At 46.5% G+C, this 14037-nt stretch overlaps 1 protein-coding gene across 2 annotated transcripts in view; it reads right to left on the reverse strand.

Moving 5' to 3' along the window:
* LOC138527536 (synaptosomal-associated protein 23-like) overlaps positions 1-14037 on the reverse strand; it is a 358067-nt gene that overhangs the window by 205181 nt on the left and 138849 nt on the right. For both annotated transcript variants that reach the window (XM_069638783.1, XM_069638784.1), the window contains exon 4: positions 715-763. In XM_069638783.1, the coding sequence (XP_069494884.1) occupies positions 715-763 (49 nt within the window). The remainder of the gene's footprint in view (positions 1-714; positions 764-14037) is intronic.

The following is a 14037-nucleotide window of genomic DNA, read 5'->3' on the forward strand; positions in this document are numbered from 1 at the left end:
TTTACTTACCAGAAGTATTGTGTTGGTTTTTATATTGTGTTTATGATTTATAATACTACTTACCTTTCCAAAGAATTCTCTTTGCCTGTGAATATATAAAATAAACCATTATTTTACAATATATCTATGTAGAAGTGTTTCTTTTGCCCATATGTATGCTACACGTTTTTTGTATCTCCATACATCTCTCTCTCCCTCCTAAGATGATCATGGCTGCTCGGTCATTGCTACCGAAATACTAGGTGGTACAGGCATGTTGGCAGTTTCTGTATTGCCCCAGATATTGTTTTAAAAAGTCCTTTGGGTGGACTTTAGAACAACTGCCCAAAAGCAGATAAGATGTTGGGAGGAAACCCTGACTTGAATTGTTGGAGCCATACAACAGGACTAGTTATGTCTATCTTGCAAGCAGAATTTGAGCATGTGAGGCAATGGGATAAAGGAACAGAAGGACCATGGTGTACAAAGCTAGGACTGTCTTGGCATACTCCTTGAAACATACATGCAAGCTCTGCCCAGTTCAAAGTCTTGAGGATTTCCACATAAGCAGGCATTTGAAAGGATTGGGGAGGAGTTAATATAGAAAACACACAAACTACTGTGATGCTAGCTACAAGAACAATTCAATGCGTCTTTAAGGAGCTTAAACACCAATGTTATCATAAAGAAGACACAAAACAGTAAACGCATCAACCATGATTCAATGGAACTTACCGCCTTGCTCATCCAGCATAGTAATGGTTTTGACGCCAGCATCCTGACTCTAGTGAAAAGCAAGCGAGAATTAGAAATGCTGCATTTAAAAACAAAATGCAAGTTCATTTTCAAGTGCAAGAAACAGTCACAGTAAGCATCAATAAGACGGACATTGTCACCAGCACACAGGTTCAACTGGGATCCTTCCTAACCTCCATCTTCCTCTCTACCTGTGGTGCTCCCCAGGGGTCTAACCTCTCGCCCTGGCTTTTCAACCAATACCTGGCAACTCTGGCCCACTGCATTGCCACTCTATGCTCAAATTTCCAGTGCTATGCTGACGACACAACTCATTTTCAGGCTGCTGTCAGCCACCTCCTCACCCTCCCTCACCGCTGATTGCCTAACTGCCATTCAAGATTGGTGTGCCACCAATGATCTTTGTCTGAATGCCAGCAAGACAGAGATTCTCCTCATCGGCAACCCTTCTCCATCCTTTCCCCTCTCTCTCTGGCTGGCCTCGCTTGGCCCTCATCATATCCCCACCTGTGAGGCTAAGAACCTCAGGGTCATCTTCGACTCCACACTTTCCTTCTCCGCCCACATCTCTGAGGCCTCTAAAAAGTCAAACTTCCTATTGCACCTCCTCAGAGGCACTCTGCCTTTCCTCTCCTTCCCCCAGAAGCTCCCCGTCTCCCAAGCTCTGGTTCTCTCAAGGTTGGACTATTGTAACAGCCTCTTTCTAAATCTACCTGCCTCTACTCTTCGCCCTCTGCAACTAATCCAGAACAGGACTGCGAGCCTTGTCCTTGGCCTCAAGCCCTGGGATCGTATCTCTCCAGCTCTGAAATCTCTCCATTGGCTCCAAGTGGATGCAAGGATTAAATTTAAAACCCTTTGCATTGTCCACAAGGCTTTCTGGGGCCTGGGTCCAAAATACCTTCAGCTATCCCCCGCAAATACCTCCCCTCTCAAGCTCTTCGCTCCTCTACCTCCCTCAGGGTCAGTCGTTTCTCAAAGAAACAAGCCGGGGGTAGATCTTTGTGTTCGGCCGGGGCCTCCCTCTGGAACAGCCTCCCTGCCACTCTAAAACTTGAGGAGAACCATCTCCGGTTCTGGAAGCACCTCAAGACCTTCCTCTTTGCATCTGCCTTTGCTCCCCCACTCTCTTGCTGAACTGCTCTCTCTTGTACTGTGCATCTGGCCACACTCCATCCCCTTGGCCCAGTTACCTGCTCACCCTGCCACCCTTCTGCATTGCCTCCCGGCCACCCCTTGCACTGGGGACTGTATCTGTACCCATACAGTCCCCCATTCCCCCCCTTTTCTTCTTGTTGAACACTTATCAGACTTACCTAGTTCTGCTACCGTAAACACAGCACTTGCCACTTGCTGGCTGCACTACCCCCGTTTATTGCTCCATTATATATTTTATTTGTATGTATTATTATTGATCTGTTTATCCTCTGCTCTGCACTTTCCACTCTCCCCTTCCATGCACTTTTCCCCTTTCCCTTTCCCATGCACGATCTCAATGTCACCGAGCCTAGTAAGATCATTGTTTTGTTCTCCCCTGTCCCCCTCCCTTGCCTTGTCGCGCACTGAAACACGTTTGTACGAGCGCGATACAAATAAAATATCATATTCCGTTTCGGTACTTAAGGCGTGGCCCAAAACAAAAGAAGTAGCAGGAGTAAAATAGATGCTTTTGATAAACAGAATATGGTACAGACTATCTGATGGAAAGCCAAAGTTTCACATCAGGAATGGTCAGCAATAACCAGTGAAAAATAGAGAGTCTGATTACCAAATGACAGATTTATCTTGTTATGTTATGATATTTATATAGTGCCAAAGCCCTAGGGCATCCAGGCGCTCACTCACAAGTAAAGAAAAAAAAGAGGACAGCGAGAATGGCCGATGTTTATATGAACAGTGTGGTTTTCAGGGATTTTCTGAAAGTTAAATGATTAGCTTCTTCTCTAAGCGCTTGAGGCAGGTTATTCCACGCATATGCCGCAAGCACTGGAAAGGAACATCAATTTCCACATACTCTTGGTCCTTGTCACTTTTAGATACTGGGCGGAAGTTGATCGCAAGCTTCTGATGGGCTGGTATATGGAGATTCTTTCCTTTAAATAGCTAGGTGCAAGCCTGTAACATCCTGGCTGATATAGGCAGCCAGTGCAGTTCCTTCCTAGCAAGAGTAGTCGATTCATACCTTTTCATGCCATAAACAATGCGCACAGATGCATTTTGGATTTTTTGCAATCTGGAAAGATCTTCCTTATTGGCATCCCCCAACAAGGCATTGCAGTAATACAAACGCGGGAGAATAACGGCCCTCACCAATGTGGCTCGATTATTTTTAGAAATTAACGGAGCTACCTGTCTTAATACTCTTAGGTGGTGTGGTATTGAGTGTTTTTTACGATGGCATCCACTTGGGCCCACTGCTATCTGGCTGCCCTCCACCATAAGACTAGAGAAGGTGGGGGCTAAAGTCTCTCTGGACTTCTGGGATCCATACATCATCAGCTCTGTTTTTCCGGCATTTAAGCACAGCCAGTTTGTGGTCATCCAGTTTTTTATAACTTGGTAGACCTCACTTAACTTGTTCTGATCTTCCTGGTGGTTTCCTGATAACTCTAGTGACAGCTGGAAGTCATCTGCATAATTTCTAAAGAAAAAACCCAGTTTTTCTAATTCTCTACATAGGGGTACTATGTAGATGTTGAAGAATAAAGGGGATAAACATGCCCCCTGGGGGACACCACACAAAATGGTCTCCAACTCAGAGGATGAATCTTCCCAAAACACCCTTGATTTTCTACCCTCCAGGAAGGATCTGACCCAATTTATTGTCTCAACAGCAAGTCCGGCCGTATCTTGCAACAGTTTTAATAAGATCTCATGGTCTAGTAGATCAAATGCTGCAATTAAGTCCAGCAGTATCAGCAGCCCTGATCTTCTTTTGTCTACTAGTGTCAACATGTGGGTCTGGAGGTCCACCAGGGCACTTTCTGTGCTATGAAATCTGCGAAAAGCCGATTGCCTTTCATGAAATTGACCGGAGCTTTCCATATAAAGTTGAAGATAGTAGCCACCTTGTCAACCAATTTTAGGAAAAATAAGGTGTTTGTGATAGGACGAAAATTTGAGGCATCCTTAGGATCCAAGCCGATCTTCAGTAATGGTGTAACTAACACCACTTTAATAGCTTGTGGACCTGAGGCATTTATGAATCTACACAAAAAGGTGCGAAGATATCCGAGTGATCTGAGATTATCTTGGAGGGAATGAGTTCACCAGGGCAACTTGTCGGATTCATAGCTCTCATAATAGCAGTGATTTCAGAGACTAGTATCTCTGGAAATTTAAACCCTGTAGGGAGTGATTCCTGATCTGATAGTGAGTGATTTGTCATATGGCTGGTTTCAACAGTTCCAGAAAAAACATTTCACTGATGAGGCCCAACAAGGCTGAAACATGTTTGGGGATGCTTGTGGTCTCGTGCAGAAGGGATGTGACCTAGCAGTTCGGACTGGACATGCCCCTTTTGGGGTGGAGCCACGCCTGATTTGCATATGGTCTTTCCCCTTCTGGAATGGCTTGGCAGGCGAAGAACGATGGTCTGGAGGGTTGCCCAGAGCAATGCCAGTGGTTAAATTTCATTCTAAACCTTCCAGCCAACACCGCTTTGTTTTTGTATTGTTGTTGTTAACAGTTTTTCCAGTTCTTTAGCTTTTTTGTCTAAAGCATTTCCTTTCCACAGGTTCAAATCCCCTGCTAGTGTTATAGCAGAGTTAGCCTTCTGTATTGCATTTAATATGTTAACAAGATCCTCATTAAATTTATTCGAGACTCCTGGTGGCCTATATACAGTAATTAAGTTTATTCTGTAATTAGGATTTGGGATGGTTTTGGTATGTATAATGTCACATCCCTCACAAACTATTTTGATTTCCATATATATATTGATCTTCCATAGGTTACCCAATTGCTTGGGAAACCATGTATTAATATTAATCATATAACACAATTATTTAAAGAGGGAAGAAAAGTAATACTGGTACCGAAACTCAATGTGTGATTTATTCCTGTCCTCTTCACAGGAACAATATTTCAAACGTATGGAAGAAAGGGGACGGAAAGTAGGATTGCCATGCTATACAAATACAATGGAGAGAATACAAAAATGAGAACAACTTTTGTCAATATGAATCCGGCGTCTTAAACATGGTGCAATGTAATTGAAAGTTGTGTGTCTATGTATAATAAAAATCCGAAGTCTTGCTACTGGGGTGGGTTACAATTAGAAGTTGAAGGCAAGACTAATTTCTCTATGCCACCAAGGCTTCTACTGGAAGACAAAATCACTAAATCTATCAGAATACTTGGATAATCTCTACTGCGGTCAGCCCTGTATTCAGGGGGTTGAGAGGCACATGCTCCCCCTGGACGAATCCTCACCAAACTTTGCAAAAAAAGTATAAGGCTCACTCTGATTTTTTTTGCAAAGCTTGGTGAGGTTTGGACAAGGGGGGGGGGGGCAAAGTTATAGCGGGTGGTCCCAATATTTCACATTGTCCCGGTGTAGGAAGAATAATCCTTCCTTCTTACAGCGGGCGTCCCGCTATAGGAAGAAAAATCTATGTTTTAGCACCCTGGATTGTCGATTTGGGAACCAGGGGTGCTAATGGCCTTTATCCCCCATTTCAGGGGCTGCAATGGACGATAATGGTCCATAGCCCTCCTTATTTATTTATAACGCACCAATGCCCGTAGACATCAGGCTGTGTGGTTACAGTATTTGTCGAGGAAGATGAGGTGAAGGAAGACCGCTTACTACTTGCTGAGAAAGGAACAACCTTTCTGAGAACATTGTGGTCATTGGATTTGGTGTGGCGGCGCATGGAGGTGGTCCCGTAGGAGTACCGTTCAGGTAGTCTGCGACTGAGTTGCACTCAGTGCATTTCACTTTGGTAGCTTTAGCCTTTGGTACACTCCCAACAGTAGCAAAGAACTGGCACACCCATGATTCGATCTTGGTGCTAGGCACTTCCTCTACCTCATCTTCTTGGTCCTCTTCATGGTCTTTAAAAGTACTGCGCTTTTATTGTTATGAAGGTCCTCCACCTGGTGGTGGTGGTAGTGGCACGTGCAGTGCACGGTGGTGGCGCAAATTATGATTGATTAGCTAACCATATCTCGCGAATTTCTGTGGTTTTCGGTTTTACCTGTAACCATAACGTCCCTGTAACAATGTTTTTCCATTGAATGTCATAGGTTTTTATTAGTGCAACTTAACCATAACGTCCCCTTAACTAAGTTTTTTCATTGATGGATTTATATCTCAACATTTCATAGGTAAGTGAATGTGCATACAAGTTATGAAAAAAGCACTTAATCCACTGAAGTAAAATGGTGTGCAGGATACAAGTATTTAACTATTTGAGAAAGAGTCTCTACTAGTTAGGGCCAGCAACAATTTCTAAAAATCAAATGAACACCTAGTATGGCTGCCTGTACCTTAGGGGCATGTCAAGACATCTGCTGACTCAGAGTTCATTTATCAAAGAAATAAATGGCAGAGATGGACTAGTTCTGACTGGCTGAGCAAAATAAGGGTCCTAATGCTGCTGCACCCCGAACGTCATGTAAAGGCCCAATCCTTCAGATCTGTTGTTGCAGTTAGGTAAATGTAGTTGGTTGTGACTGCTGTCTAAGAAAGCGTTGTAATTTCACAAAGTCATCATTGGAAGTCCAGTCCCAAATTGGACAGCAATGGCTTCAGTGGTAACAAAGATGTTTCTTAGGCCAGCATTATGACTGAAGAGCCATCAGTGAAGTTGTTGATATGGGGAAATTACAAACTGCTGAAGGTATGGCATGGTGCAGCTGTGCTGTTTGAGCCAGTACATTTCAGGGAGTAGCGAGGTGTAATCGCTGGCCAGCGGTTGCAGTTCTTGTAATACTTTGATTCCACAGACATTCTTTCAAGATTCTTAACTGGTGCTTCACTTTAACATGTTTGAGGCACTGTCAATTATAGTTGACAAGTGCGTCCGGTCACTCCCAAACACCTGTGTGAGGTTTGGGCAGTGTGATGAATCTGGACAATTCGTCCCTTTTCCCCAGATGGGAGTCAACCTTGTGAGGCAAGGGAGGTGAGGCCGCTTTGCAAGCACCTCCTGGGCAAGTGGAACCTCACTGGCAGTGACTCCCCACTCGGCAACAAGAACTCCCAGTCCACTGAGGACCACCCCAAACGGATTACATTGTCAGCATATGTGGGGCTTGAAAAAAATCGGCTGTTCTCATATTTTGAATACAACTACCAGCGTTCCTCCTTCCAAGAAGTTGGCTTCAGGTAATGCTGGGTTTCACCCGATTGCCGCTGTCATGGAAGGACACACCCTTTTCGATTGTGATTAAGTATTTAAACACAGTAAGAAATGTGAATGGGGAGCGACTCCTATGTGGGGAGGAGAATCCGTACTACGAAGAGGTGAGCCTCTGTAGAAATGTCCTGGAGGGGCAGAGCTACACAGAGCGAGTGGTGGCGTAGGTGTAGCGAAACCCTCTAGCTCGAGGCTGCAAGGAGGTTGCGCTGACCGAGCAAGAGGTTCTGGTCAGAAAAGGTGAGGAGACTGTAAGAAAACAGTCTTCCTTGGTGGTGCGATCACTAGAGAAAAGTGGTGGGCCTGGCACCCAGCAACCAATGCCGAGACCCGGGGGAAGGACTCCCTGAGCTCCACACGGTGAGTGCTGGTACCGACGAGACTAGCACGAATAGAGAAGCAAACGCTCCCAACGGTAGAACGTCAGTGAGCGCTGTAAACGTAGGGGTCAAAGACTACTGAAGCCATCCAAGGTACTCAAAGCTGGGAAAACGGAATGGGCATAAGACCCAGGTAAACAGAGTGAGAGAGATACTAATACTGCATTTCAAGGCCAACAGCATGAAAGTCAGAGTGGAACGTGTACGCACCCCAAGAAAATCAGAGTGAAGAGATACGAACACTGCATATCAAGACAGGGGACGCTGCATGCAATGCAAGAATCTCAGGGACACACACCCTGCGAACAAGGAAGTGAAAGGGAAACGTAAGCTTGTACCAAGGCTGGGGATGCCGATAATTGGACTGAGAACCAAAAATCTACGAAAAGAGCCACAGGCCTTTGGGCAGTACCAGTGCCGCAATGGTTGGATACAGAGAAGTCTATACAAAGTGATCCTGGAGGGATTTGACAAATGGTCAAAATTAAGGAAAAATAATAAATGAATTTTCTTTTCCAAAAGGGGAGGAGAAAGCAATAGTAAAGACATTTATAATTTTAACCGACAAACTGTATGCACCCTACCATCTCTCTGAGATTCTGGAACCAAACCTAGAGGGAGCCCTCAGCACATAGTACATAAATCCATAAACTAGACTCACACACCAACCAGCCACCCGCGATTCTGGACCCCTTATGGATACAACTAATCCAATGCGCACGACCCACCCTAACATCACACGACACACATACCAACACAAACACTAGCAGACATCTGAGGCACTGAGTCCTACCAATACGGTTACAATACACGGGGCCTCCTGATCCAATTCCCACATGCAAAACACACAGACGCCAGTTCCTCCTGGTTCTGAACCTATCCTATATCCACTAACTCACCCAGTCCTCCTCTCTTGCAGAGGAACGTCAGTGCCTGGAGAATGCCCTTTGGTGGAAGCAGTGCGTGGTATAAATCATCATAACATAAGGACTATCGGGATATACAACTGTCTAGAGATTTTCTGCTGCAGTCCACCCAGATGGCTGTCATTCTACAATGCTAGGTCCAGAATGCAAAATGTCTTTGGAAGAGACCAAACATTAACTAAGCCACACCAGAATGAACTGGTACCAACATTATGATGGCACAGTATTTACAACTGTAAGCAAATGATTCACAGTCTAGTGAAAGGACAACAAGTGTAGTTGCCTAAAAACAAGTGTACAGTGGGTAATATTTAACAGAAAGCCAGAAGAGAAATGGAATGAAAAACATGTTGGCCAAAAATCCACATTTATTTCAGTAGGCAGTGAAAAGACTGCATCTCTGGTTTAACCACATGATGGTAGTCAATAGAAAAGCACATCTGCCTTAAATCAAATCCTGTGGCTCAATGAAAACCACCAGAATAGACATTTGACGAAATGTAAATGGCACAGAATTGCAAAGGCGTCTTTACCATGCAAGACCTTAGGGAAAAGTCATCACACCCTTTCAAAAGACCTGAGGCAGCCATGTAAATACAGGCAGTTTTTGCAACAAATGTAATGAAGGCTAACACACACGTTTTACTTATCTTTTATTGGTAAGTCTCAACTTGGCATCTGGGAATATTACGAGTCAAAATCTCCATACACTATCAGCGAACATGGTCTGGAGATCTGCTGAGACAGACCAAGATGAGTAGTTCTGTCTAAGAGAAATGTATCAACAGCACAGGGAGTGACAACTGCAATACAGAGGGTACTGACCAGACTAAAATATGGACTAGCGACAAAACATAGGCAACAGAGTGGCTGCATAGACATGGATTGGTACTCTTACTGCAAGGCTACTCTGTTACCTTGTAAGTACTCTGAGTATGAGGCTAAGTGCAGAGTGGGTTTGGGATGTGCTGACAATCTATGCAAGGTTGGAAGGCACTTCCAACCAGTACTCATTCGAAAAGAACAAGCTGAGTGAAGCTGGCCGTGGTCCTCTGCAAATCCTTACCATGATCCTTTACTGGATTTTGCTGTCTGGGCTGCATTGGAAACCAGGCAGGATTATAACTTGTACTGTCGAAAGCGTCAAGGAATACTCAACGAGGTATCCCACAAAGCATGAAGGTGTGGAGTGTTAGATCTGCTCCACTTAAGAATTTGATACTGAAGACTTCGACACAACCACAAGTGTTACTAACCAGATCCATACCACCCCTTAGCCAAGAGGAGGAGTTTTCTCTCCGTTTTAGAAAATCAGTATGCATAAAGCAGTGCTCAAGGCCTAGAAACCATTTCTATTGATTGAGGTCAAATTAAATTGTACACACAGCTGCCAAGTGTTCCCATGTAATGCTCAAAACCTTGAGACCAGTCCTGGATTTCCACTTTGTATTCTGGAAGTTTTAGTTTTCTCATGAGTATATGCCTTCAAGTTCCAGCATGCAAAGTGAAAAGTCAGAACTGGCAGAAGGACGGACAGAAGGTGTCGCACATGACATGAAACTACTTGGCAGTTATGCACAAGAACTTCTTAATCCTGAGCGAGGCAGAGTCGTGTGTTAAAGAAAACAGATTTGTTGGTGCTTAGAGCAGAGGTCTTCAAACTGTGGGGTATGGCGACATTACCGGGGGGAGCCCGACTCTCTAGCCTGAAATTTAAATTAAAAAAAAGATTTTAAAAACACTTTTTTTTAACGGAGGAAATGGGCAGGGGCGGCTCACAGGGCCAGACTGTAGCATAAAACTGCGTTGGGCACCAATGATTGATTGATATTTTATTTCTATCGTGCTCGTACACAAGTGTTTCAGAGCGTGACAAGGCAAGGGAGGGGAACAGGAGAGAAAAAAACAGCGATCTTACTAGGCCCAGTGACATTGAGAACGGGCAAGTGCATGGGGGAGGGGAAAGTGCATGGAAGGAGGGAGAAGTGGAAAGTGCGAAGCAGAGGAGAAACAGATAAATAACAATAAATAAATAATAAAGGCAACAAACAGTGGTAATGCAGCCAGCAATTTGCAAGTGCTAGGTTTAAGGCAGCAGACAGGGTAGGTCTGATAAGTACAGGAAGAAAAAGGGGGGGCTGTATAGGTACAGATACAGACCCCAGTGCAAGGGGTGGCCCGGAGGCAGTGCGGGAGGGTGGCATGGTGAGCAGGTACCTGGGCCCGAAGGACAGAGGGTGGCCAGGTGCACAGTGCCAAGAGAGAACAGATCAGCAGGGGAGAGGGGGAGCGAAGGCAGAAGAAAAGAGGAATGTCTTGAGGTGCTTCCGGAACCGGAGATGGTTCTCCTCAAGTTTTAGAGTGGCATGGAGGCTATTCCAGAAGGAGGCCCCAGCCGAAGACAGAGATCTACCCCCAGCTCGTTTCTTTGAAAAACGACTGACCCTGAGGGAATTGGAGGTAGAGGAGCGAAGAGCTCGAGAGGGTAGGTATTTTGGACCCAAGCCCCAGAAAGCCTTGTGGACAATGCACAGGGTATTGAATTTAATCCTTGCATCCACTGGGAGCCAGTGGAGAGATTTCAGAGCTGGAGTGATACGATCCCAGGGCTTGCTTGAGGCCAAGGACAAGTCTCACAGTACTGTTCTGGATTAGTTGCAGAGGGTGGAGAGTAGAGGCAGGTAGATTTAGAAAGAGGCTGTTACAATAGTCCAAGCTAGAGAGAACCAGAGCTTGGGATACCATGAGCTTCTGGGGGAAGGAGAGGAAAGGCAGAGTACCTCTGAGGAGGTGCAGTCGGAAATTTGACTTTTTAGAGACCTCAGATGTGGGCGGAGAAGGGAAGGGTGGAGTCAAGGATGACCCCGAGGTTCTTAGCCTCGCAGGTGGGGGTAGGAGGAGGGCCAAGGGAGGCCGGCCAGAGAGTGAGGGGAAAGCATGGTGAAGGTGTGCCGATGAGGAGGATCTCCGTCTTGCTGGCATTCAGACAAAGATCATTGGCGGAACACCAATTTTGAATGGCAGTTAGGCAATCAGAGATGAGAGAGGGAGAGGAGGTGGCAGAGGGCAGCCTGAAAATGAGTTGTGTCGTCAGCGTAGCCCTGTAAATTTGAGCAGAAAGTGGCAATGTAGTGGGCGAGAGTTGCCAGGTATTGGTTGAAAAGCCAGGGCGAGAGGTTAGACCCCTGGGGAACATCACAGGTAGAGAGGAAGATAGATGAAAGGAAGGACCCAAGTTGGACCTGGGAGGGTCGATCTGAGAGGAAAGAGGTCAGCCAGGCCAGAGCCTGATCAGTGATACCCAGGTTTTCACAGAGACGTTTGAGCAGGATGGTATGGTTGACCGCGTCGAAGACAGAAGAGAGATCGAGGAGAATGAGGACAGAGGGAATGTTAGAGTCAAGGCTGGAGAGCAGATCTTCACTGATGTTCATGAGAGCAGTTTCCATGCTTCTGGCAGCTCTGAAGCCAGACAAGCCAACAGAATTGGAATGAAGGTTAAGCTGAGAGATGGCCAACTTTTCCAGGAGTTTGCCAAGAAAGGGAGTAATGGAAATTGGGCGATAGTTAGCTGGACAAGAAGGATCAGCTGTGGGTTCCTTGAGAAGAGGATGCACAAGGGAGGGGGAAGGATCCTGAGGCAAAGGAGTGGTTGCAAAAATCAGCCAGGGCCGGAGCGAGGGTGTCAATGTGGTCTTTGATGGTTTTAGAGGAACAGGGATGAACCTGTTTTGATGACTTTTAGATCGGAGTGGTCAGCGACCTCGTCAGCGGTGAAAAGAGGAAAGGACGAGAAGGATGGTGGGAGGGTGGCTAAAGGAGGGTCAGCAAGCACAGATAGAGAGGGGAGAGGAGGGGTGTTGGTGGAGAGGATGGACAGGATGTCCTGGGTTTTTTAAATGAAGTGAGAGGCAAGGGCATTGCAAAGAGCCTGGGAGGCAACAGCAGGGGTACAGACTGCAGCAGGGTTGGCCAGCTCCTTGCAGATTTTAAAGAGTTCGGCCAAGTTGGTAGATGCGGCAGAGACACGAGCTTGAATGTGGACTCTCTTCTTGGTGAGGACAGAGAGTCGGTATTGCCTTTGTAGCAGGCGACATGCCAGTTTGTCAGAGGATGAAGAGGAAGTCCTCCATTTCCTCTCAGCTGCCCTACACTTATGTTTAAGTGTAGCTAGGTCAGAGTCATACCAGGAATGGCACTTAGCTTTGGACTTCAAACGGATCCTCATGACAGGGGCAAGAGCATCAAGCGTATCAGAAATTGAAGAGTAGAGCAGAGACAGGGCTGTGTCAGGATGTGAGACAGCCAAAGGTGGAGGGGGGTGGGGAGAAAGTGGCGGCAAAAGCCTCAACTGACACACGCTTCATGGGCCGGATGTCCGGGGAGGATAGGTCGTAGTGTTGGGGTAGGCTTGGCTTGGGGGGGGGGAAGAGAGGGAGAGATGAGATGAAAGGAGGGAGTGATCGCTCCAGGAGAGAGGAGTGGTCAGAGGGATGGAAAGGGGGAGGTCAGAGGAGATCAAGACATCGAGTGTGTGCCCTGCAGAGCGAGTCAGGCCAGAGTGGAGGATGGACATGGAGAGGGAGTCGCAGAGGTCACAGAAGAGTACAGAGGAGGAGCAAGGAGAGTCTAAATGTATATATAGGTCACCGAGGAGGAGGAGTGGAGTGGTAGGGGCCAGGAGGGAGGAGGAGAGGTCTGCCCACTCAGAGAGAAATGAGGTGATTTGACCAGGAGGCCGGTAGATGGTAACCACAGTAAGAGAATGGGTAAGCGAGAGAGAAAGCCTACAGACAAAGCATTCAAAAGAGGAGTAGGTCTGAGAGGGAATGATAGAGGCAGGAATCCACTCAGGAAAGATCAGGGCTACCCCCCCACCGGACCGTGAGGATCTGGGTGCTGAGAGGATCTTGTAGCCATCAGGGAGGAGAGTGTCAATGCTCGTGACAGAGCTGGCCGTGAACCATGTCTCAGTAAGACCAAGGACATCAAGGTCTAGTTCTTCAAGGAGGTGGCAGATGTCAGAGGAGTGTTTGACGGCAGAGCAAGAGTTGAGAGTGGCAATATGAAGAAGGTTGCCTTACCTTCCGGGGAGGGGTACAGATCAGAGGTACGCCCTGCGGAGGAGAAAGAGCCCTAGGAGGGGCAGAGGAGGAGGAGGAGAGTGAGTGCAAGGTAGCCAAGGGGGAAGAGGAGGGGACAGCAGGAGATGAGAGGAAATTGATGAGGCGAGGGAAGCGCCTATCAAAGAGGAGGAGATTGGCCTGAGGGCCTTGGACCATGACAGTGCCATTTAGGTAGACATTAATGATGACTTTAGAGGAGTCGAAGGAAGCCATGAGAATTTACCAGCGAGTGCCACCATTAATGGGAGAGGAGGACATACGGCAGAGCACAGAGACCATATGAGGAGTCCATAGATCTGGCGAAGGAACGACAAAGAGGATGGCGGTAAGGGTCTGTCTGGCAGAAGCATTGGAGTAGGTGTCGGCGATAGGAAGACCAGGGTTAGAGGCCTTTTTGAACTTCTTTCTACCAGACTTAGTGAGTAGGGAAGGATAGTCAATGGAGAAGCAATTGGAAAAGATAGGAGAAACAGAAAGCGCCATTGAGGTGGAAGTGAGGAGAGGA

This window comes from Ambystoma mexicanum, chromosome 14 (genome assembly GCF_040938575.1).
Source record: "Ambystoma mexicanum isolate Mex_15411 chromosome 14, UKY_AmexF1_1, whole genome shotgun sequence".
In the NCBI taxonomy this organism is placed as follows: domain Eukaryota; kingdom Metazoa; phylum Chordata; class Amphibia; order Caudata; family Ambystomatidae; genus Ambystoma; species Ambystoma mexicanum.